Here is a 27,243-nt window from a genome sequence, read left to right as displayed (position 1 = left end):
TATTTGGTTCACGTAAGCCCAGTCCCCCAACCCATTCTCTACAAATTTAATTGTGTTGGGCTGCTTTGGGTCGAAGTCCACACATCCGTTGGGCTAGAAGTTCAAATCAGGTCCCTACACTATATATTTAAGTTTAGTTTATTTTCTTATTGAAGAAGGAAGAGTTTGTTCATGAGCTACTTGACTTTTAACTAATTCTTTCCCTATTATATGGTAAACATAATGACTAAATTTTTTTGCACATTCATAAATTTATACTAATAATTAATAACTAAATCACAATCCAAGCTATATTATTTGAGTTAATTCGATAGAATGATTTTTTTTAATATAAATTTATAAAATATAGATTCACCACCCTCTCATTGTCAAAAATTATTTGTAACTTTTACTATGAAATACATTATTTATATTATCAATAAATTATAAATAATAATTTGATATCTATTGAACTTATTTACAAAATTACACCATCAAATCTTAAGTCCATATAAATATATTTTTACACACACAAATCTCAAGTTTTATATATATTGAAATTGAGTCTCATATTCATGAATTCGTTAAAAAAAACAAAATGAATCCAAGCAAAACTCAGTTTATAGTATTTATAGATTTGGAATTGGACCCATCTCCTTCTTATGAGTTTGGGTTTGTGGGGAAAACTCCAAGGTTGGAAAGAAAAATTATTGTCGCAAGCCGGAAAAGAAGTGCTTTTGAAGGCGGTGGTTCAAGCCATTCCGACGTTTGCTATGAGTTGTTTCCGCTTACCTTTGGGTCTTTGTCATGACATTGAGATGCTCATTCGAAAATTTTGGTGGGGACAAAGGGGTGATAGGAGAAAAATCCATTGGGCAAAATGGGAGGTTTTATGCAAACCCAAGTGTGAGGGAGGATTGGGCTTTAAAGATCTTTGCAATTTTAACAAAGCCATGTTGGCTAAACAGGTGTGGAGATTGATTGAGGATAAGGAATCTCTATTTTATAGAGTTTTCAAAGCTAAGTATTTTCCAAATTGCTCTATCTTTGAGGCTAATTCTTCTCATGGATCTTTCGCATGGAAGAGTATCCTATGGTCTATAGACTTAATTGAAAAGGGTTCCTTCTGGAGAATTGGTGATGGGAAATCGGTTCAGATTTATAAAGACGCCTGGCTGCCAAGCTCTGAAGGCTGTATCAGCTCCCCTGTGTTACACCTAGCTCCAGAGTCATCAGTAGACTCTTTGATAAATGGAGCTTCGGGCTGGTGGAATACAAATCTCATTGATTTGTGTTTTTATCCACCTGAAGCAAAGCTGATCAAATCTCTGCCTCTGAGCTCCATTCTGCAACCTGATACTTTGGTTTGGAGACTAGAAAATTCTGGCTGCTACTCAGTGAAGTCTGGATATAAGTTCCTTTGTGAGCTTCTTTCTCACGACCCCCTTCGTTCTCAAACCTTGGTCTCTATGAAGAGTTTCTGGAAAAGCATTTGGAAATTGAAAGTTCCTGGGAAGATAAAACATTTCCTCTGGAAGGCTGTTACAAACTCACTGCCTGCTAAGGAAAATTTGCTGAAGCGTAAAATAATTCAAGATGCAGGCTGTCCTCGCTGTACTGGGAGTTCAGAATCGGTGGTGCACGCCTTATGGAGTTGTTCCTGCCTCAGAGTAGTCTGGAATTCAGATTTTAATTGGGTGATTCGTTGCCCTTCTGATTCTGAATCTTTCTTGGATGTCCTGCAAAAAATCCGAGCAAGACCGGCATTAGTTCCTTTATTTGCTACTACGGCTTGGTCAATCTGGTTCCAAAGAAACAAATCACACCATGATGACCACCCCCTACCCCTCCACAGCATCGCGGTTTTTGCAAATAATTATCTTTGCGAATTCAAGGAGCTGGACAGTCCAATGCCTCTCAGACGTCGGAAGGTTTCTCGCAAATGGTGTCCTCCAGCAGTGGGTTTGGTGAAGATTAACTTTGATGGTGCTTGGTACAATGAATCGGAGAAAGCGGGATTAGGTGTGGTTATTCGAAATGGTGAGGGCCTAGTGCTGGCTGCCTTGTCTAAGCAGATTGTAAAGCCTCCATCTGTGGAATTGCTGGAACTTCTTGCTGCCAGGCGGGCCATTTCCTTTGCTGCAGAAACGGGTCATGTGCTGGTGGTTTGTGAAGGCGACTCTTTGTCTGTGGTCAACTCTTTAAGGGGTAATGGCATGGAAAAATCCCGGGGAGGGCATTTAATTAGGGACATCAAATCCCAATCAAACTCATTTCTGAGTATTTCGTTCGCTCATGTTGGTCGGCAAGGCAATGCCGTGGCACACGCTTTAGCCCAACGAGCGAGACAATCTTTCTTACCTCAAATTTGGTTGGAGTGTGTTCCAACGGATATTATGGCTTTTGTATTGGATGACTATCCTCCTTGATTAATTTATCAACAAGTATTTCAGTTCTCAAAAAAAAAAAAAAAAAGTTTGGGTTTGTGGTATTTATAGATTTGGAATTGGGCCCATCTCCTTCTTACGGTAGTGGCGGCCCTCAATCAAAACTCAGCTCCCATCTCCTTCTTTCTTCTTCTTCTTACGGTAGTCTGATTTGGGGTTTAACATACCACTGTAAAGCAATAAATCATCAGCAAAAACAAGGTTAGAACCTTCTTGTAACTCATTTCCAAGCCCTTCTTTTGATAGGTTCTGTTGGTCATAATTTGTTTTGCAACTCATCAGTGAATGAATTACTACAGCAGGTAGTTTAGTGTTGGTGAGAATTTGGGTTTGGTTGGAAAAAGTTATGATTATGAATAAAATTGTACTTTATAGTTTGTAAAATCATATGTTAATGTCTAAGCCTAAGATGCTATGATCCTTAGAAAGAATTGTTAAAACTAGGAAATATGTTATTATGCTATAAGTTTGGTATGTTTAACTCATAAGTGGTTGTTAAGTTTTGTTTTTTCAATGTCATCAAAGGGTGGCAAAATAAGCCCAAACTCATTTGCCCACCCAAACCCACCCACTCTAATTGAACCCAAACCCACCCAATTATTAATTGGGTTAAATGGGCATCAACCCAATTAGATCCAATGATTATTAGGTTTTAACTAAAAACTCATTGGGCCCCATTTAACCCAAAAATAATATACCCAAATTCAACCCAACCTTTCCCAATTAAAAAAAACCATTTAACCCAAAAATAATATACCCAAATTCAACCCAACCCTTCCCAATTAAAATAAATAAAAATAAAATAAAAAAATAAAAAATAAAACTCAGACTTTTTAGTGTTTCGATGTTTCATTTTCCCTCACTCTTTTTCGTCAAATTCTCTCCGATGGCGATCTCTGGCGTTTCTACGGTGGCGATCTCTGGCGTTTCTACAGCGGCAATCTCCGGCGTTTCTACGGCGGAGTCGGAGCCACCGGTTTCAGTCTCAGTAGCTGCCGTCGTCGCTGTTCGCTGCTCCATTCTCGTCGGCTCAGGGAACTGCAGCTACGGAGACGACGAGTGAGGAACAACGAGTCGATAGCAACGCGAAGAGCCGAGTCAACCCGGATAGAGACCGAGTCATCACGACTTAGTCGCAGGACTTCAATGCTTGGTACCTGGATGTCATTGCCAACGCTGAGCTCGCTGACTATGGTCCTGTGCATTGGATATTCATAGTGAAATTTTGGAAAACTATTTCTTTGATTTTTGGATTCACAGTGAAATTTTTTTTGGGGGTTTTGTTATTATTTTACCAAATAGCTAGTTTGACTACACCAGAGAGATAGCTCTCTCTCTCTTTTCATTTTCCTTCATCGTCCTTGAAGAATTTCTATTTGTTTCAAAGATAGTTGCTTTCGAAATTTCAGGAAAGTTTTGAGCTTGAAATGACATTTCTTCATATTTGTTGCACTGTTTGGTTGCCAAGAAAGTGAGAGAAAATAGAAAAGAAAAGAAAATATTTTTTTATTTAGATTTTTAATATAATTGCTGGTGTGGAATTTTTTAATCCCAAGAATAGAAACTAGAGAGAGTGAAAAAGGGAATCCAAGAAAGTGTTGGAGTTTTTCATTTTAGGAGCATTTTGGTAATTTTGATAATTGGGTGGGTTGGGGTTTACCCATAATAATTGGGTTTGGTTGGGTTTGGGTTAGAAGCAATTAGTTAAATGGGTTTTAATTGGGTAAATGAGTTTTATATACCCAACCCAATTATGCTCACCCCAAACCCGCCCATTTGACACCCACTTATGAGTTAAAATTAAAATTAAAATTTAGGTACTCATGAAATACGATGATGACGTGGATTAACGCAAATTGCAGAATAGAAATTAGATGATTAATAATAGAAAAATGCTATGTTCACGATAATTTTATTAAAAATTTAAAAGCCACACAGTAAATAAAATCTTCTCAATCTTCAATAGTAAAAAGTAAAACTAGGTTTATCTTTCTCTTAAAAATTAAATAAAACTCGAAAATAAATACCAAACAGCAGCTCCAACGGCTAGAACCAAATTTAGATAAGCCCTCATCACCTCACCGACCTTCAAATTTCCTATACCTATTCGTATTCCTTGAGGGTGTCGGAAACAACAACTATTGTTGAGTATAAAACAACCTTGAAAGGCAAGGCTGAATTCCGTAGTGTTGAGTTTCTGTTTGTTTTCTGATACGACGTTCTTCAATTTGGAGAACAAGGGTAAGGGTTTAACAGAGACACAAGATTACGTACTGGGGTTCCTAAGACTAAGAGGCTGATATTGAAGTTTATTCTTCTTGATCATCAAGATTCTGAATCAAACTTGACAATGGCGGCACTGAGCATTGAAAAAGATTTCGGGGTTCCAAAAAGAAAGAGACTGATAATCAAGTCGGGTATTGCTGATCCTAAGGCAGAAACAGAAACAGAAACAGTGAAGAAGAAGATTGATCATCATCATCATCATCAAGATTCCAAGTCGAGCAAGAACTCTGATTATCGAGAGAGCGTTAGGAAACTGTTGGCAGAGGCCTTTTCCAGAGTATTATCTGAAACTGATGAGAGCATATCACCAGCTTTTGACCCAGTTGAAGTCGCTGCTTCAGTAGAGTCTGCAATGTACGAAAGAATTGGGTGGTCCAATCCAATCAAGAAGGCTAAGTATCAATCCGTCTTGTTCAATCTCAAAGACCCAAAAAACTCAGATTTGAGGCGAAAGGTTGTTCTTGGTGAGATCAATGCACAGACTCTTGTAACCATGAGTGCCGAGGAGATGGCCAGTGAGAAAAGGAAGCGTGAGAATATTCAGATAAAGTTGAAAACGTTGAAGAGATGTGTGCATGATGCTGATGAAGAAGATAAGGCCACCACTGACATGTTTCAGTGCAGCCGGTGCCGTGAGCGCAAGTGCACCTACTACCAGTTGCAGACCCGGAGTGCCGATGAACCCATGACAACTTATGTCACTTGCGTCAAATGCAGCAAACGCTGGAAGGTCTAGTTCTGCAGAATTGATTCTGAGGAACACCAGTACTAGCTGTTGAAAAGAATTATTATTAGTCTAGCTAGGAATTAGCTCCATTATTTTTCCACAATATGATTCACGATATACCAACCTTTTTAGCATTATATGTGTTAAGATTTTCTTTCTAATATATCAAGGTTTTTTTTTTTTTAATCATCCTCTCGTCTGATATGGTGTTCTAATTAAACTGTTTGATCTTTTTTTTCCCTGTTTGATTAGTTTCTCTTCTGCAAATTGAACATCTTAATTAAAGTAATTTTTTTCCCTTTGAGTTTTTACTAATGTTTTATTTTTATTTTTATGTAAGATAGAATTCTAATCTAAGTGTAATGCGTATGAAACTCCCTTCTAAAGATTTGAATCCCAGTCCTTGCCTACAAACCATAAGATATATAAATAGAAATTGAACCAAAGCATAAATTGGTATCTAATTATTTAATATAAAATAAATAAATAAATAAAAAACAAAAAGAAGAATTTTTTACCTCTCAAGATTCGCTTGACTTCAAATAAGAATACATTTTTTTTTTTTTAAGTAAGAGGGAGGAGCTAAACTATGCCAAGAATAATGAATTTTTTTGTTAATTTTTATTTAATTGTCACCTCAAATTCGCTTTGTTATCTATTCTATTCTAGGTTTTTTTTCTCTCTTTATTTTGAAAGGTTTGTAATGGTATATAAATTTTGGTAGTTTTGTGTTCTCAATCACAAGTTTTCTCTTTTCATCACTTTGGTTTAACTTAAATTTGGTTTACTATTTAGTTGTTTTTAGAGGTGACAATTTGAGTTTCACACAACATTTGGATAGTATTTCAATGAGCTATCCAACTATTTGATTAATTGCCTAATACAAACAATAGTTTTATTGATTGCACAAAAATTATTTAAATGATTTTGTAACCATATTTGAAGATTATAGGCATACCTTTGAATGCATCTATAAAAAAACCTACATTTACGCCAGAGAAGAATGGAAACTATGGTTTGTGATTCTTACAACAAAGTAACCAATTGTTTATAATTAAAATATAAAACGAAAAAACTAAAATTACTTAAAATAAGAATTTCAGAATGTGATTTTTATTAATTTAATTTTAATTATTTCATTCAACTATTTAATAATATATGATATTTATTTATTTATTTATTTATTTATTTAGTAATATATTATATATATATATATATATATATATATATACACTATTTATTTATTTATTTATTTTCGAAAGTGGACTGAATAGACCAAAATAGACCGATTGGGACCGAATAGAACCGAACTGGACCGAATAGAGCCCGAAGTAGACCGAACTGAACCAAATAAACTGAAATGGACCGCATAAGACCAAACTAGTCTGAATTAGAACGAATAGGATCAAAGGGGACCGAATAAGACCAAACTATAGTCAATTGGACCGAATAAGACCAAACTAGACCTAATTGCACCGAGTAGGACCAAAGTGAACTGAATAAGACCGAATGGACTGAATAAGACCGAAATGTACAGAATGGACTGGATAGGACCAAACGGGACCTAATAAGACCAAACTGGACCTGATTGGACCAAATCGGACTAAAATAGACCGAGTAGGACCAAAGTAAACTAAATGGACAGAATAGGACCAAAGTCCCAAATGGACCGAACAAAGTGGACATAAAATGGACCGAATAGAACCAAAGTGGACCGAAGTTGACAGAATGGACCAAATAGAACCAAAGTGGACCATAGTGCACAACAAAAATATAAGAGAAACACATTTTTAGTGGTAAAATTTGGTTTAAAAATCAAATAAATAAAATAATGATGTTGTGAAGCCTTTAAAGTAAGGTAGCTAATATAGATATAGAATATATATAATGTTAAATTTTATTTATTAATTCTTAATTAAACATGCAATTCATGTATCATAAATAAATATAGGACATTCAATGTTTGGCACCTTGTTATCAATCTAGGTTTCGATGTATTTTGCATCATAAAAAAGGGTGCACCCATTTATTATTGTAATTGAATTTCTAGTTTGATTGCATGGGCTCTACGCATATTTGGCACATGAAGATTGGATGATCTTCTTGTACTTGGTCGTGATGTGTTTCTTCTTGGCCAAAATGGGCATTTGCCCCTTTCACCCAAAACAAGTAGCAAAATGCTCATGTTCTGAAACTATCTAGCAAAATGCCCCTGTTTTAAAACTCGATTTAAAAAATAAAAATAAAAAATCGAGTTTCAATGAAAAACTCAATTTAATGAAAATTGAGTTACTTGCAAAATGTTACATGGAACTCAAGTTCCATGTAATTTTTTTTTTTTTTTTTGTCTATAACTCGATTTTCTAAAAATCGAGTTTTTCATTGAAACTCGATTTTTAGAAAATCGAGTTTAAAACAGGGGCATATGGCTAAATAGTTTCAGAACAGAGGCATTTTGCTACTTGTTTTGGGCAAAAGGGGCAAATGCCCATTTTGGCCGTTTCTTCTTCTATATGTCTCGCTAATGTTTCCACAGTGGGTTTCTCATGGCTTGAAATTTGAAATGATAACTACAATGTTGTTTAATTTTTCTATGAGGATTCTTGCTTCTTATATAGATGTATGGGTCAAGCTTAGCCTAGATATTTAAATCATATATGATTTTTAGGAGAGTAAGTTAGCTACAGATCCTTTATTGTGAAGGAATTTGTATTACATACAAACATGCTTTATCATACCGTAACTTTTAAAAAATGATCTTTGTCATCTTGTTTGTATCATAGTGCACCCATGCCTCATATGTATGCTCGTGGTTCCTTTTAACTTGTAAGAGATTTTAGCCTTGAATACTTTGCACGTAGTCTTTTTAAATAGAATTTCCCACATCACAAGTCTTCTTTAGGAAAAAAATTGATAAAACCTTGTGCACACATCTACTTTGCCTCGAGCACGGTCACAGAGCAAGCAAACAAATAATATACCAACATGATAACTCATGTCTTTGGTAATAATAATTAAAGTGATAGCCCAATGATAATAGAGTTATTTGTGGTAGCACCTCATATCTGTTATTTGAACTTCACTTCTCACTTCTCACTTCTCACTTGAGACCTCTTAAGTGTTTCCAAATGAAACATCTAAAGTTCAAATCCTCCCTTTCTCAACTATCAAAAAAATAAAATTTTAAATCATAAACTTTCTACCATGTATATGACAATCAAATCTTCTATGCATCTCCATTATATTTCATTGTAGGAAGTAACTTTTGACCTATTTCCATGCATAAATTAATGTTATCTTATCACTTAGCTTTATATGTGCCAATGATATTGTACCTTACGATTTTCAAATAAATTTAATCATATAGCATTAGAAGTTGTAACTATACTAAAGGAAGTGCATTGGCTAACAAGCCAATAAACTATATATAGTTGTACTACATTTACAATAAGCCATGTGATTGAATTTAATTGAAAACTCTAAGATGTAAACGCCTAAGAATTTATACATAATTTTGCACCTAAAAATAAATATTGGCTTCTTTTTTCTCTTGTATCTTTTTCATTCCTCCTCTCTCCCATTTAAACATAAAATAAAAGTGATATAATATTAGGCTCACTAATTAATAATGTAGAGGTAGGATTGTAAACAAGTTGAGTCAAGCTAGCAATTAAAAGTTCATGATTCGTTATTTTATTTTAATTTCAACACAAACGCATCACTAAGTAAGACTACATATTTGAGTTTAGTTTATGTTCTTATTGAAGAAGGAAGAGTTTGTTCATGAGCTACTTGACTTTTAACTAATTCTTTCCCTATTATATAGTAAACATAATGACTAAATTTTTTTGCACATTCATAAATTTATACTAATAATTAATAACTAAATCACAGTCCAAGCTATATTATTTGAGTTAATTCAATAGAATGATTTTTTTTAATATAAATTTATAAAATTTAGATTCACCACCCTTGCATTGTCAAAAATTATATGTAACTTTTACTATGAAATATATTATTTATATTATCAATAAATTATAAATAATAATTTGATATCTATTGAACTTATTTACAAAATTACACCATCAAATCTTAAGTCCATATAAATATATTTTTACACACACAAATCTCAAGTTTTATATATATTGAAATTGAGTCTCATATTCATGAATTTGTTAAAAAAAAAAACAAAATGAATCCAAGCAAAACTCAGTTTATAGTATTTATAGATTTGGAATTGGACCCATCTCCTTCTTATGAGTTTGGGTTTGGACCCATCTCCTTCTTATGAGTTTGGGTTTGTAGTATTTATGGATTTAGAATTGGGCCCATCTCCTTCTTACTGTAGCGGCGGCCCTCGATCAAAACTCAGCTCCCATCTCCTTCTTTCTTCTTCTTCTTTCGGTAGTCTGATTTGGGGTTTAACATACCACTGAAAAGCAATAAATCATCAGCAAAAACAAGGTTAGAACCCTTCTTGTAACTCATTTCCAAACCCTTCTTTTGATAGGTTCTGTTGGTCATAATTTGTTTTGCAACTCACCAGTGAATGAATTACTACAGCAGGTAGTTTAAGTGTTGGTGAGAATTTGGGTTTGGTTGGAAAAAATTTCTGATTATGAATTAAATTGTACTTTATAGTCTGTAAAATCATATGTTAATGTCTAAGCCTAAGATGCTATGATCCTTAGAAAGAATTGTTAAAACTAGGAAATATGTTATTATGCTATAAGTTGATATGTTAAACTCATAAGTGGTTGTTAAGTTTTGTTTTTTCAATGTAATGCCAGTGCTGTGGAGCCTCTTGATAGTTCAGTTACAGTTTTGAATTTTTGTTATTGGACTGCAATGGAGAGTAAGGTTCCAACTGATTTGAGTATTGCAATTTACAAAGTTTGGGATTATTGGTGTACGTGTCTCAAAGTTTGATCTTTTCATTGTATTGGGTCTATCCGTTTGATTTTCAGATGGTCTTTTTTGTTTGTGTTCTTGACTAATCTGACATTGGAGACTTTTAATTTGAACTACCACATTCTTCAATGTGAATAGTTTTCTTGGAACGTGTTGTGTCAATTCTGTGATTTTATCCAGGTAGGCACTCTTCTTCTCTCTGAATTTTTCTCTTTATATTCTTTTGTGTAGTTTTTGCGGTGAATTTTCCTATTAGCTATGATAATATTTAATGTTCCAAATTTTTTACCAAAACCAATTAGACCACAATACCCAAACTGTATTTTTAGCTGGCGCTTCTTCATTCATAATATCTAATATCATTTGACCAATTTTTTATTTGAACCTTTATTTTGAACGAAATTATTTATTTTTCCTTCATTTTCAATGCACAAGTTAGCGACTAGTTTCAGAGGAATAGTAGATTACTGTTGTTGAAACTTTGGTAGTTCACAACAGAGGAGAGGAACTCATTCAACACAATACAAGCTTTTCAGTCACAAACACAGTTGAACTTGAAGCAAAACAAAAATCATGTATGTAGGGGTTAGCCGAAGGCTATGTCAGATCCAAAGACAGTTACAGTTACATACAATGTCGTCCCATGAGGGTCCAAGTGAGACCTTGAAGAGAAAGATTGCTGAATTGCAGAAGATGAGGAAAAGCAAGAAGAACCTTAAGATAAAGAAGGACCAGTTCATTGTCGAAGTTCCCGAGTCCAAATCCTACCTTGACACTGCTTCTTTGCCTATGATTCTCACTGTTGTTGGCGTTGGCCTCTTCACTAAGCTCCTCATGATGGTACTCTTTCTTCTCTTCTCTTCTATTCTCCCTTTCTTTTCATTTTCCACAACACCCATTTCTCATTTCCCTTTTTTTCTTTCTTTCTTTATCAAGCTAATTAAAGATTGCTTCATGTTGATATTCATATTAATTTTGATGATGGGCATCTTTGTTGTCTTAGAAAAAAGTAATTTTTTGAATGTGGGTCCTAATTTTTTTTGTATATAAGAAAGGTGCATTGCCTTGATTAGAAAAATAGGAATTTTGTTGTGAATTTTTTTTTTTCCATGACACCCATTTGTCATTTTTTTTCTTCTTCTTTCCATATGGACTAATTGAAGCTTGCTTCCTATTGATTTTCAAATTAATTTTGACGGGCATTGTTTTTTTTTTCTTATAAAAAAGTCATTTTTGAATTTATTTTTTGTACGTAAGAAGGTGCATCAATTTTTAAAAAAAATTGGAACTTTGTTGTGAAGGTTTCGTTTTTTTTTTATGAATCAGAGAATTGATATTATTTTTTTGTAATGAAACACTGTAATTTTACAAACATGCAGTGGTAAGCTGCATACACAGAAACAGACACACTCAACTAATCATGATTTAGCCTAAACCTTACAAAGATAAAAGCTAAAACTCCAGATCATGACAGAACAGATAAGGGGATACCCCATGAAAAATTTCTTCCTTAGTTCTGATTACCTCCATCCTGATATTCCTATGTTTCCAAATGTTATATTATACAAGGCAACCTCAGATGTAAGATTGCACAACACTTCCATGAAGCTGTTAAGTGTTGCCTTTAAGGTTTTGAACGCCCCATTCAACTACATATTTTCAGCAGCATTCAGGTCTTGTAACAAGACACCTTCCATGATTTATTTCTAAATTCTGTTAGTAAATGCACACTCAAAGAATAAATGGCTTCTGCTCTCCCCTTATTGTCCCACTAGAGGAGTCTATCTCTAGTTGTCAACCTGTTTCTAAACACAAGCCAACTGATTAGGGCATGCTTTGGTATGGATAATTTGAACCATACTAGCTTTCACCAGTTAATCTCTGGATGCTTGGACTTGATTGTACCTGATTTAGAAATACTCCAAATAGCTTGATCTTTATCCCCAAACTTCACAAGACATAGCTCACTCTAGATGGACACGAGCATCTGATCAAGCAGGTTTCTAATACCAATCCTGCCTGTCAGCATAGTAGAAACTTTAGCATCCATAGTACTGCTTGCCACCAGTCATGTCAACCTCGTAGAAGTCTACCATCTCCTATTACAACTTTCAGATAAGGTCTAGCAAGGTTTCATAATTTTAATAATTTTCTCCAACCCCAAGTGCTTTCCTGAGGAACCTTAACAATCTAGAAACTCTTACCTTTCAAGATATTATTATGCACCCATGCTACCCACAAGGAACCTGCTTTTACAAACAGATTTCAAATATGTTTTATAACATTTGCCTTATTCCACTCAAGCCTCTTCGGACCCAAGCCACATTCCCATTTTGGAACACACAAAATCCCAATAAATGTTAACACCCTATAGCACCATAATCTTGGCCCTTCCACAGAAACCTATTAACTTTCTGCTTTATAATCTTAATGACTTCTAAGAAATTTGAACACACTAGCCTAGAAAAATGGGAAACTATAGAGTACTAATTGCAGTAGTTGTAGTCTACTTGCAAATGGGAGCTTTTTACATTTCCAAGCATTTATCTTGGCAATGATTTTCTCGTTTAATGGCTTACAATCCTGAACCGGAGTACTCAACTTGCCTGATATCAGAGTAGCACCCAAATAACTCACTTGTAACTTACCCTCTTTGAAAATTTAACCATCAAAAATCTGTTTTCTGGTAAAGGGAGAAGTGCCTGAGCCAAAAACTTCACTTCTCCTCGCTTATCCAAAAAAAAACCTTCCACTTTTCGCATTCAAACCAGACATACTTTTGAATTCCTCCAACACTCCTTTTATTACTTGAATAGATGGAAGATCGGTAAAAACCACCAAATCATCTGTAAAACAAAGGTGGGTTAACTGTAAACATGTTGGCGTCTATGTTGGATAAAATAGCAAATGCTTTGTTTTTAGTTTGATTTCTGTCATAGTTTTTTATAGCCAATTTTAGTCTAAGGAGTGGTTAATGTGACCTTCTTTTTAATGAAATGGTGCACCAATTGAAAGGTTGGATTTTTGTTGTGGAGGCTTCATGTTGGCATCTTATGTTTGATAGGATACAAAATGTTGCCGTAGTTTTGCATAGGCAATTTTAGTCTATAGACTGGTTAACGTGATTTGAATCTTATGTGGTGTGGTGGCAGCACGATGATTCAAGGTCGCAGGAACTGATAGAGCGAAAAATAAAGAATGCTCCTGCTGGGCAAGGCACGGTTAGAATGTTGAGTCATGAGGAGTGGGAAGAAATTCGAGAAGTGAGGCCTAGAACTCCCTTTGAATCCAAGCTTGCGCGTCCTAATGCACGAATTAGAACTGGTGAACAACTACACAAGGTCAGGATCTTCATCATTTTATATATACTCTACTCTTCTTTCTTGCTTGGTTATTTTGTGGAGAAGATTGCTTATGGACATAGGCTATGACTCTAGTGTGCTTTGCTGTTCAATGTTATGCTTTATGACTTATGAGATCCTTTAATCCTCTAATCTATACAGGTCAATACCGCTCACACTAAGTTATAACTAATCTCTGTGGAATTAATAGAATGTGAGAGTTTCATATATGCTTTTATATTCATTTGTTTAAGACACTCATTACTGTTCCTTTGATAAAATTCAAATACCTTTTTTTGGGGGGAGGGAGGATGGCTGAAAGACCAAATGTGTTCATTCATCCTGTTTTGCTGAATTTGAATTATTTCTTTGCTATTGAGTGCATGCTTACATGATGTTGATCTTCAATGTTAATGTTTTCTTAAAAATTTGGATTGCAATGGTTATATATAAACAACAATGTATTTTCAATTTCATGTTAATTATACAGTCCGTATTGATCATTAAGCAGCTTGAGGGATGAAGAAATTGGTTTGGTAATTTTAATCTCTGGTTTATTTTAAAGAATTGGGAATGTTTTAAATGATCATCAAAATGTTCTTCTTTTATGTCTTATCTCATTCATTCTCTTGGATGTACTACATATACCTGGTTTTTCACTCCTATCCTATAAAAGCCGTAGCTTAACTATTCAGAATTCTCTATAGTCATCACTTTGAATTTTATCATCGTTATTACATGACTGCCAAATTGTTTTAATATCCATATTTCAATGTTGTTATATTGCTTTGGAGCATTGGTTGGAAAATTTTGTAGTTCATGGAGACATTGCAAATGACCCAGTAATGTGTTTGGATAAGCTTTTTTTTTTGCAATAATCAAGTAAAATTTTCTTAACAACAATCTGGGAAAACCAGCAACAGCATCCAACAGGGACCTCAAATACAACACACTCAGGTCAAAAGACCAGCAACCAGAATTACAACAGTTAAACCCCTCAACCTCACCAAGGTTAGCTACAAATCCACAATTTCAAACACTCAGAAAAAGCACAACTACAAACATCCTGAGCACAACACTCAGGATAAGCACTTAACACAGCCTTTATCTGCAATTCCCCCATATATAACAAATCTCTGTATTTGCTCTGGAGTCAGCGTAGGCCTTATCATCCTCAATTTGAGCTTTACCCTGTTTCCTGATTAGTTTCCCAATCTGTTCCCCAACTTTAACCATTCCCTGACATATGATAGCATTCCTGAGGGCTCAAATGAGCTTATTTTGATTGGCTTCTTTTGTTTAAAACATAAGCTGTGTAAAAATATAGTTTTGAGGCCTTAAAAAGTTGCACTTGTAAAATAAGCACCCCAAAAAAAAAAAAAAAAACCTTAGCCAAATACATTTTAATGGATAGTTGCTGAATGTTCTAACCTTGAATATGCATCTCTTAAATTTTAATCCAACATAAGACCTTTTTTTTATAGGTAAAAATAATTTAAGTAGACCTACATTGATAAGTTACAGCGCTGACTGCATAATGTTCTTTCACTTGGGAACTTCTAGTTTCATCAGAGTCAACGCCATACAAGGAAGCCTTTAAACATCAAGCAAGAAATGATTATGTCAGTTCATGAAGCTTTATCTACTTTAAAAAAAAATGAACCTTTATCTGCATACTGTTTGTGGGTCTCATGCCACATGGACTGTTATGGTCTGGTTTCCCTGTGAGAGATTTTTTATTGAAGGATTCTGCATGATCAAACAACTTTAGACCATTTAATGTGAGGGCTTTTTTTTCTTCTTGAAATGATACATAAAAAATGATTCTTCATTGGCTTGAATAAAGTTTCGATGTGCTTATGCATGTCACTAAGGTCATCTCATTTGTTTACTTCTCATGAAGAAAAGATATGCTTTCCCCTTACGATGATGACACAAAATGCCCATGAGTGATGTCATTTACTTGTTTTGTGCAGGAGGATTTGAAGGATTGGACCATTGATGTGCTCACAGATGCACTCACCCGAGTTGAAGAAACTGCTAGACAGAGTTCCAAGTGACTCGACTTTGATGCCTGGTGTACATAATGATACATACTGTTGGAGAGTATAACACTGGAAATGTGCTGCCATTGCATCAAATTAGTTAGCCCTATACAAATGGCATCCGTAACTAACTCTATAAAAGTTTCAGTTCTTTAGGCTTTTTCTTTTGTTTCCCCATGATATACCACATTTTTTAGTTGATTGGGTTGAGAAAAGAAGGATGATTGAATGGCTGTAACATCTTCAAACTTGCATGTTCACATATACTTGGGCTTCTTCGGTTATCAAGTTTACTTTTAAAGCTGATATGAATCATATAGTTGCATAAAAATTACTTAATGAGTAGATGATAGTTATGTGGCTGGCATGCATTTCATGTTGTGGTTGCTAGGATGAGTGGTGGAAGCAGATTGATTATGCACAATGTTGTTTGATAAATGGGTTTTATTAGGATTGGAATTTCAAATGCAAACTATGACTCCTTTTGCGAAGAAAAACCGGGAAAGGATCCTTTGCCGAAGTTAAATGGCAGAGAAGTACAATCTTAAAAATGTATAAACGTCCAAATGTTAGAAAAGCTGTTGCCCTTATGACCCCGTCAACTCAATCGCGTTATTGTGGCCTATGTTGTTGGCTACTACAAATCTTTGGCATTGACAATGCTAATTAAAAAAATATGGATCATCTATCTGGTCTCTCCTTATTCTCGATTTGATTTTGATACCATTAGCGCTAAAAGTGTAGCTAGTTATGTTACATCTCCAGTGTGTCCTGAGTCTCCTGACTTATACTACCTTCTATTTAAGCATTAGTATGCACAGGATAATGTCAATTTGGGGAATATATTTAGATAGAACACTGCTCCAGTGATCTTCCAATCTGATCATCCATGGACTAATAACGTCAGCTAGCCCATGTAGAATCTCAATGAACACCCACCAAACAGTTAATAGGCAATGAGCTAGAAAGCAGAGCTCATATACTAGCAATTCCCACAACTATAATTTAACCAATTTTCGTAGTTTTTCTGCAAAAAATCCATCCAAACGCTCTGCATTTAGATTAAGCTTTATAAATGGGTTAAGCTTGTATCTAGTGCATCAGTGCATTAGACATATAAAGATGCGAACACATGTCCTATAAAAATCAAGTCTTTTAAAAGCTATACATTAGCAAATAAGCTAAATAAACTTCGAGAAAACGGTAAATGTAAAACAGTAACCCCAACAACATAGCTCCTCCTCACCTATGAATTAATGTGATACAACATAATCTTTATTCACACCTACCATTCTCTAAACTTCCTAGGAACACTACTGTCAGTTCAGTGGATTCGTGGTATCTACCATGACAAGTTCATTGGCCCACCCAGACATGTTTAAAATCTTGGAAGTAGTAGTCAAGTAGATACTATTGTTTTGATGTCACAAACCAAACCATTGATAGGTGCAGAAGGACTCGTCAATATATGGCCATTATGAGAGAGGAGGTCGAGCCGGCACCTACCTAAATTTTAAATGTGTAACATAACACAAGGCGGTGGAAATATATTTTTTGTTTTTTCATAGAAGAAACGTTTATGTTAAAGTGTAACATGTTACCAATCTTGCTGACAAAGCTAAGTTTATGAAAATTCTTGTGCTTCCCTCATTACATGGATTATTTAATACAACTTCTTCTTCTTTCTCTTTGCATACCATTATCACAACCAGTTGTAATTTTCAATTACAAATATATTAAATCTTTGACACAAATGCAATAAGCCAATTTTATAAAGGGTTAGGGATGTCAGAAACGAAGAATTAATCACAGAATTGCAGACACATGGATCTATTATTGGGTTTAAAAAAGACAAGATGACATATGCATTTATATTTCAATGCATTTGAGCCTATCTTCTTAGAAAAAATAATGATGGTCTTTGAACCATAATTCCATGAATTATTGAGTTGTAATCTTCTTTGTTGAGTACAAGAAAGCATTACCATTTTCTTTTATCTGTTTTTTCAAACATAATCCTTATTCTTTTCATTTAATATAAAGCTGGTTTTCTAGTATGAATGGATAGAGCTCAAAATTTTATTTTATTTTATTTTTTGTTTTTTTTTTGTTTTGGATGAATAATCAAGTCATGAACATAGAAAGCTAAAGCACATGAAATATGTGACACGTATGGTTTGTACAAATTAGTGTGTGGCCCTTTGAGTTTGATGTGAAATTGGCTAACACCACTAATAATTATTGACCAGTTTTCCTGATTAGGACTGTGCTCGTGTCTTTACACGTGAGGTTTTTTTATATGTTACTTTGAAATTTGACCTATTCTTGTTTGCAAATGTGGAGAAAAATGGATAGGAAACATAAACCAGAAAAACAATACCACCTTATTAAACATACCCTTTGGCCATTGGTGTCTTAGGTCGGCTTGACTTTAGGCTTTTGATTAGATGCGGGGATTGCATTTGGTCCTCTTCAATCTGACCCCAACAGTAATCCCCTTTATTATAGAAAGATTAGAAATTTAGAATTCCTTTGTATAGTAAGGCATCAATCCTCATCTGGAAAATCAAACACTACATGAAACAAATAGAAAATTATTTTCTTTGAATTTACAAAATCAAGTGCAACTGCATATATAGTTAAAAATCAATCAAGTATTGTTGGGCATATAATGAATATAGGTATTTGAAGATGAGAAGTACTTCAAATTTTCATGAATGTACACTTTTTTCTGTTGATTAAATTCATGAATGGATTTTAAGGTTTATTAATATATGTATTTGAAACTTTTTTTTTAGGTGCGAAATATTGTTTTAAATTCATAATATTAGTGATTTTGTTGAAGTAAAATACTCAAATCTTCAATCAATCATGAATATATTCCTTCACTGTGATCTATTATTTTCTTAAGGTTAAAAGGACAAAGCATTCATAAATATTTATACTCCTCAACTCTGGTGGGTTTTACTTGTTTTTCTCTTTTTCTTTTTTCCCTTTTTTTTTTACACATGAAGTTTAGTTGAGCAGAGTTAGATTCGATTAGAATCCTATTTAACTGACCTACTGCAAAAGTAAAGCATGCCCCATTGTTTGGAATTACATTGCTTTAATTAATCTAAGTTAGGACTAAACTAATAAGGAGCGTGGAATGAAATAGTAAAAGTACCCCAGACAAGATTAAATTATTCTACTAAATAAAAGTCTTTAAGTTTGATTTATGATTTAGTACAGATGAAGCATCAATATATTCAATAATTGTGTGTTTCAACTTTCAAGCCTCAATATCTAATTCTTGAAGTCTTTTTTTCGGTTTGGATTGCATATTGGGACTATTGCACAATTAATATGTTAAACATGTTTAACATTTTTGTTTATCTAAGAATTATTACTAACAACTCTGACTGACTCTTAAACGTCCAAGTTCATGTTATTCTTTAGTAAAGTTCATAAATAATGAAGTCCTGCATGTTAAAGAAACCAACAATAAACAAAACCCTACAGCTTAAATATTACGATAAAAAAAGGATATGGATGCCATATTCTCACCATTTTTTTTTTTTTTTTTTTGAGAAACAATTCTCACCATTCTATATCACTAGTTTTGTTTCAATCTTTTATTGAAGAGAGTCAGAAACTAAAATAGTTAAATAGGATGATTTTTATAGAGAAGAATATTATCTACATTAATTAATTGTCACCATTTTCTTTTATCTCTCTCTTTCTTTTTCTTTTTTAAATCAAATAATAACTTGTATTTTTTTTTTTTTTTGGGTGTAAAATGCAATTAAAATAAATAGTCTGACCATGCATGCATGTAGTAAAATGTACAATGATGCTGATTTTTTTTTTTTTTCCCTTGAGAATCCAATGAGGGTGATATTTTATACGTATCATTACCAGAAGTCTAATCCAACTCCAAAGAGTATCACATATCATGTACATAATGATTATGAGGTTCGCAAAGTCACATGTTAAGACTAAAATAAGAAAAAGTAATATATGCTTAAGACTTAAATCTGTCTACTATTTCCCCTCATTTGGGGTTAGAACAAAAGAATTTAGAAAGGATTCCCACAAGCGTGGTCGGCTGGAGATATTATATTCTATATTTCTATCAATCAAAAGCTTTTGTATTTTATTGAAGTCTGTGTTTCAACATGATGTGATTGGTTAAATAGGTAACATCTTGTATTGACGTGAATTTTGTCTTTCAATCAACAGAGAGAATAAGAATAATAACAAGATTAAGGTTTTAGATACATAATCGCATCGTATAATGCATATTAATGTGTAAGTCCCTGCGTGACCATCAAAATTGTTGGCTACACTAAAGATGGCAGCTTTATCTTTTTTTCATTGTTGGTTCAGGTCTGCTTTTGAAGATACCCCTTTAGGTTATGCTGTTATGGCATGAAAATATTAATAAATAAAAAAGTCTCATTTTTATAAAATCTTTTTTTTTTTTGGGTGGTTCCACGAGAAATGGAATTTTGAGAAAGGTTTTAAAATCTTTTTTTTTTTTTTTTATGCCTTACACCTTGCTGATGGGTTATAGACCTTTCAAATAACACTTTTATTTCCTTAAATACTTAGTGGAAGACAAGTTGCGAATTCTAATCCCACCATATTCCACTTGAATTACGAAGAAAGACGACGACAACGACGACAACAACCAAAAAAGAAAAAAAAATTTGAGAAAAAACATCGCAAAGTTAACGAAGCTATCCTGTGTAATGGTTATATGCAACCAAAGTCTTATCACTTATGGAGGCAGCTATCCTGTGTAATGGTTATATGCAACCAAAGTCTTATCACTTATGGAGGCAGCGTAGTTGATAGGAAGTCTTTACGGCCTATCACTTATGAGATCGAGATTATAAATTTAAGTAATGGCAAGCTCTACTATTATGCGAGTAGTCACACATTTATAAGTAAGATTTAAATAAGTAGGGACCATACTTACAAATTTCATTTGTTTTTTAGCAAAAAGTATGCAACCAAAGTCTCATAATATGTGGAGCCACGGGTGTATGATGCTTGCTTACTATGAGACATCAAGTATGAGATAATTTTTTTCCGAAAATTTGAACACTAAGTGCGAAAGTGTGTCATTGACTCATTGGTATTTCTTGATAGAGGGGGATAGCTTCATGACGACAAAGTTAACCATTTTTGTTTGTGTGCGTGTGTGGAAAATGATAAAAATTCAAACCTTGTCAATTTCATCCTTGTGGGTACAGCATAAAAGCAATGAATATACACTGTGCCCTGTGGAATATGCTCCTAATGTAAATTTTAGGGGAGCTTCATGTTTCACACAATAGCTTTCAATCTTTATGCCCCCACAAAAGTTTGGGGGTCCATGTTGGTCGATGATGTAGAATTATCTCTAGCCCTTTATGACCCAGTCTTTTGGTCTTTCTCCACTGGTCCACCCACCAAAAGAGAAAGCATACAATATGTATAATTGTCTCATTTTGCTAATAATACTACTTAAACTATACTTGCAAGCCTCCATATCTATGAGTTTATCTCCCTAATCCCATGATATAATTAATAATTATAAAACCCTAATCAATTATCATTAAGATTGGTGTGCTGTGTCCTCTAACCCATGTACACCATTGCTTGTGCACCCCTCATCACCCTCACGCCTAATCCTTTGCCTCTTTCTTTATGTCCGCTTTTCCTCACACCAATGAGGATTGCCACACACTTCTTTTTCTTTTATTTTTTCTTCCTATTAAAATAGTCTTGGGCAGCCACTATTATTATTACTATTACTTTAGCCCATTAAACTATCAACAATGATGATGAAAAAGAGGCCAAAATCATTCACCTATGTTTTGTTCTTTTCCCTATAAGGCCAAATCAAAATTATGATGATGATGTAAATTTATTATTAACTTTACCTTCTTGGGCCAATCAAAACAAACGAAACAAACGAGTAAAACTAAAAACCTAATCACTGTTTTAATCAAATTTATAATAAACAATAACTTCAGTATGAAATAAAATTTGTCACTATTTTTTTATCCCTACCATTACTCATAGATAAAAACAATAAAAGCATGTATATAAACTCTCAATAATGCATGATGGATCATTCATCACGATCAGCAATCCTTTGTCTATTATTTCATCCATTCTTATTCAAGTTATGTGTCTATCCTAATAGTTCAACTTCACGTAAAATTGAAGATAAGCTTATTAATAGTAGAGGATAGGCATAGGTCACCTTAAATATTTTTTTAATAACCTATAAAAAAAATAATAAAATAATAATAAATAAATAAAACACCCAGAGAGAGAGACAGAGAGTCAAAATACTTTATTTTGTCTCATTTTATTTTGTCTCCCTTAAAAAACTATTTTTGAATGATCATCATTTGATGTATTATCTATTAAATAAATAATTATTTTGTACTCTAGCTCTCCACTCACATATTAATAAGTTTTATTAATTAAATTTAAAAACCATCATTTTTTTTTCTCTCTTTTGGAAACTTAAACCTCTGCCCTTACTTCCCACGCCCCACAAATAAGTGACTATCATGCCAAGGGTGCACGGTGATAAACCATCGTTCATAATGTGAAAGAAAACATTAATTGCTCCTGAAATGTTGAATAAATCTCAAAGAGAATTTTTTATAAATGTAAAATATATTCGTTCTATCAATAACCAAGCATATGATAAATGATTTACCTTTTGTAATAGTTTTGTAATTTAAACTCATACAAAATAAAAAGAACAAAGCATCATTAAAATTTGTAATAAATTTATTAAAAAAACACTACTCATTAACTTTTGAAAATGAACAATAGACATTGTTTACAAACAAAACAGGACTAAATAAGTATTCGTTTTTTTAGCTTTTGTGAAGAGCCATAAAAGCACAAGTTCGCCTGTATTTGATATTTCACTAAATAATATTTTTATATATTTTTAAAAATAAATTTAAAAGGCATACAAAGATCAGGAAAGACACACAACCACGTTAATTTTATGCGTACAAATCAATATATCTTTTGAAAAGCATACATGGTAGTAGATCATAATCATCAAATATTTATTATCTTTTATACGGGTCGTTACAACCATTACCTCATGTGTGTATCTAGCTAATATATGTATATTTTCTTTTGTAATCTTTCACAATATAATCATGTGTGACTCACATATTATAAGAAGCACAAAGTTTAGTTCCAAACTAATTTGAAGCTATCTTTATTCAGCCTACTATATAGTGACTAAAAAAATCATCCATGTGTAGTTTTAGTCACTAATTTTTTTATAATGAGTCATGTGACTTATTTAGATAATATACATAAATAGTCTTATAAATTACCACATAATGAGTCAAAAGAAATAGTTTTGAACTTGTTTGGAGCTAAACTTTGTTCACGTATAATCAAATGCATCTTTTAACATGTTTGGAGTCATCTTGCTTCAATTTACTATGTGATAATAAAAAAGATCATTCATATGTAATTTTTATTACATTAGTTCTCTAATTAAGTAACTTGTTGAAATAATACGTATGAATAAAGAGCTCCCCCTACTATTGGTGGTTGAGGGGCTAGTTCTTTGGTACTTGGTTGTATATGACCGACAGCTTTCTCTCTCTCTCCCCTTACAATTAACCAATATTATCTATACCATTTCAAACTCCATTTCTAATTGTCCATTGGAACGAAATAATCAACATCAATATTCAATAACTCAAAGCAAACCACAAATAAGAACAAAAATTGCATCACAAATCATACTATATAATTTGTATAGTTATAAATGTAAACCAATAACTACTTTTAAAATTTTATAAAAAAATTATAAATTTCATTAAAACAAATTACACAAATTTGATTTAAGTAGCTATTTTAAACAAAATCTAAAATTCTAGAGTAATACAATATCCACAACATTTTCAAAAAAAAAAATTAAGTAACAAGTTGTTATTAATTTTCATTTGAACTCATTATTTATATTCATTTTTTTTACCTGTTATTTATAATTTATTATCAAAATATTATGAAAATATTGCAAATATATCGTTTGTCTTTTTTGTCTTTATTCGCCGGCATCGCTCACTACCAAATCCCAATACTATTCTTTCCAAAGTTTACTCTCCACCACATATTCTACCAAATATCTTAATGTCATAGTCTATTCTTCCTTTTCAACCTGTCTATTAATTTTCTTTGATTTGTTTTTCCAATCAAAGACTTCACAATTTCAAACATGTTTGGAGTCGAACTTATCCATACACAAAACATACTCTGTGTTTTTTAAAAAAGCACAAAACCAATTTATTTTATTTCACCAAAAAATAAAAATAAATAACGTATAAGCATTGATATTTGATGCAAGTCCCCGTGAGGCCGTAACGTTCCATCCCCACCAAACCTAAACCAAGAGGGTCATGCAAAGTGCGTGATCAGATTACGACGTAACCTAGTCCCACTCCAAACTCTCTCTGACATCGCCATGTGTCCTCGAACTGACTATACTTCCTCCACGTGTCTCCAACTCATTTGTCCAGCAAACAAGAGTCAGTTTCTTGTAAAAACTATTAAATCTAACACAATCCCGTTTCAGTTCCGTAACGGAGGTACAACGAGTGGCTGATGTGTTGGACGGTGATGGGATTTTGTTAGTCACCTGCGGGTGAGGTTAACGAGTATATTTAAAAAATATATAAAATTTTTATTTTTATTTTAAGGGCAGGAGGGTTGGTTTGGTCTGTGGGTTAGGGGTCAAGAGGGGAGGGATTAGGGGACTGTCCAAAATGCTGAGACGAGAGGAGGCAGTGCAATGTGGGCCCAACTCTCTTTAGTTAGTGCAAGCTACATAGGGGACACATTTTTGTAGGGTCCACTCTCTTTTGTATTGTAAGGTCTTCCTGATTTCTAGTTCTACACACACTCTCTCTCTCTCTCTCTCCTCTTTTCACACACTGCCCTACCCGACTTCATCTGTTCCACGTGTGTGCCCTTTCTTTGTCCATTGAATTTATGACCGTCCATTCATCCTGATTGTTTTTTTTTTTTATAGGTCCTTGTGTTTTAGGATATTTGTTGATTTTGGTTTTATTTTGACGGAATATGTTAACGGATGTTTGATTGCATTTGTTAGAAAGGAATCAAGTGAGTCTTATTGTACAACCCCTTAAACAAGTTGATTGATCACAATAAAAATTTAATCTTAACTAATGCATTTTGGCACTTGTTAACCAGATACATTTTTATTGTAATCTATTGGCTTTTTTTATAAGGAATCATGCCACCTTTAGCTTAAAGGGTATTTATTTATTAAACTTTTGCTACTTCTCAATGCACGAGATACTTCCTTAAAGCTTCCTTAACAAGTGCACAATGCCACATGCTATTATATTTTTTTTATCATTAAGCTAAGACTCAATTGAACTAGTTAAGATATCAAATCCTTTATGGATAATTTTAATTCTAACAATGTCTTTGAATCACATAACTCTTGGCAATGCATAAATAATAAACTCGTGTATATTTGTCACTTTAGCGCATTGTGAAATTATATATTGGTAGGTCGATCAATTGGATACCTGCCAAAAATAGATGCACAAAGTAAAAAAAAAAAAAAATATATATATATATATATATATATTATTATATTTAAATTGCCGATGAAAATTTACAAACTTAATATTCAATTTTTTTTATAAGTAATATTCAAATTTTATCTTAATATATAAAAAGTGGCTATGCCACTACAGTGCTTCGACACTGTGCACCCAACGTATTTCACTGTGTAGCATTGTAGCTGCAACAGTGCTTTGGTTTCGTGAGTCTTTTTTTTTTTTTTTTTCAACCTTTTGTTTAAGTTTTGCACAGTAGCTAGTGCCAAGCGGCACTATAGCTACAGTAGTTGCATTTTTTTTAGTCTTCCGTTTGTATTTTTTATATATATATATATAAATTGTTATACTGACACAACAAATTTCACAATATTTTCACAATTATTGAGGTGTCAATTTCTTATAAGTCAAAATAAAATAATAAAATATAAAATTGTGACCAACCACAACTGAAAATAAATATTTTGTAAAAATATTGTGACACTTGTTAGTACAGTATTTTTGCACTATAGCTATAGTATCAAGTGGCATTGTAGCTACAATGCCCTTTTTTTTTTTTTTTTTAGTAATATGTTTGTGTTTTTTTTTTCTTTTAAATATTTATGTAAGCTGGTATATATATTGTTATACTGACATAACAAATTTGACAATATTTTCATAATTATTGATGTGTCAATTTTTTACAAATCGAAATAAAATATAAGACTGTGACCAACTACAACTAAAAATAAATGTTTATAATAAAAACGCGAATGTGCGCATAGTTTCTTGGCACTGTATATCCAGTGGTTTTGCACTGTGCAGCACTGTAGCTACAACAGTGCTTTGGCTTAGTTAGTCTTTCTTTTTTTTTTTCTTTTTTTTTTTTTTCAGTAATCGGTTTGTGTTTTTTGTTTTCTTTTCTTTTAAATATTGATGTAAGCTAACATTTATATTGTTATACTGATACAACAAATTTCACAATATTTTCACAATTATTGAAGTGTTAATTTCTTACAAGTCAAAATAAAATAATAAAATATGAGGTTGTAGCCAACCACAACTGAAAATAAATGTTTTAAAAAATGTTACAACACTTATTATTATCACAATATTTTCACAATGGTTGAAATCTCAATTTCTTATATATCAAATTAAAAAAAATGCTAAATTCACAACATTTTAACATTAATTTCACAACAAATCATAGGTAAGCTATTATTGATGGATAACACTGGAACTACAGTGCTTTTGGTTTATTCAACTAGCACTGTAGCTACAGTACCTAAAGTTTTCAGTGACTAATCACAACTGAAAATAAATGTTTTGAGAATAACAAAAACAATGTTATTAGTTTAAAACCAATAATAACTTGTCATTTAAAATATTATGAATATAGCATTTCTCTCAAATAAAATAAAAAAATATCTATTCGGATCCTAAAAATGAAGATATTATGAAAATATTGTGATATTTTATTATATTCTTAAACTTCTTTTTTAATATAATCAAATTAAATGAGCCAAAATTCACAATTTTACACCCAAAATTTATATTAATTTTCTCACTACTGGGACTGCCAACGCTAGTAAGTGTCAAAAAGAGCGAAACCATCACAAGCTCTTCTTTTTGTGTGCATTTAATAACACAAATAATTAAGGCAATTTATAGCTCTTCGGCGTATCACTTTACATTTTCAGAAAGAGAGTTTTGATTCAATATTTGTAAGCATGATATGTGAATTGATTTAAAAGCTAGCTGAGATTAACAAATTAGGGTTAAATTTTCAATCATTATCTATTAAACACATCTTCAATGGACACACACACTATATAGAATATAAGATATGACATCATCTAATCTGTAATTTTTAATTTCTTATAAGCGATCCAAAAGTTTGGTTGAGATGTTATT

The 27,243-nt window shown here is 32.9% G+C and overlaps 2 protein-coding genes across 2 annotated transcripts; both read left to right on the top strand.

The window, feature by feature from the left end:
* Positions 1-4,776: 4,776 nt before the first annotated feature.
* On the top strand, positions 4,777-5,448 carry LOC126704367 (transcription elongation factor TFIIS-like). The gene is made up of 2 exons (XM_050403351.1): positions 4,777-4,843; positions 5,024-5,448. The coding sequence occupies exons 1-2, from the start codon at positions 4,777-4,779 to the stop codon at positions 5,446-5,448; spliced, it is 492 nt and encodes a 163-aa protein (XP_050259308.1).
* Positions 5,449-9,849: 4,401 nt separating this feature from the next.
* Positions 9,850-16,098, top strand: LOC126702196 (uncharacterized). The gene is made up of 5 exons (XM_050400854.1): positions 9,850-9,903; positions 10,230-10,294; positions 10,934-11,190; positions 13,503-13,691; positions 15,668-16,098. The coding sequence occupies exons 2-5, from the start codon at positions 10,288-10,290 to the stop codon at positions 15,749-15,751; spliced, it is 537 nt and encodes a 178-aa protein (XP_050256811.1). The 5' UTR covers positions 9,850-9,903; positions 10,230-10,287; the 3' UTR covers positions 15,752-16,098.
* The last annotated feature ends 11,145 nt before the right edge of the window (positions 16,099-27,243 follow it).

This window comes from Quercus robur, chromosome 10 (genome assembly GCF_932294415.1).
Source record: "Quercus robur chromosome 10, dhQueRobu3.1, whole genome shotgun sequence".
Taxonomy (NCBI): Eukaryota; Viridiplantae; Streptophyta; class Magnoliopsida; order Fagales; family Fagaceae; genus Quercus; species Quercus robur.
The sequence above is the reverse complement of the archived record's forward strand: the minus strand, read 5'-3'. Positions and strand labels throughout refer to the sequence as shown.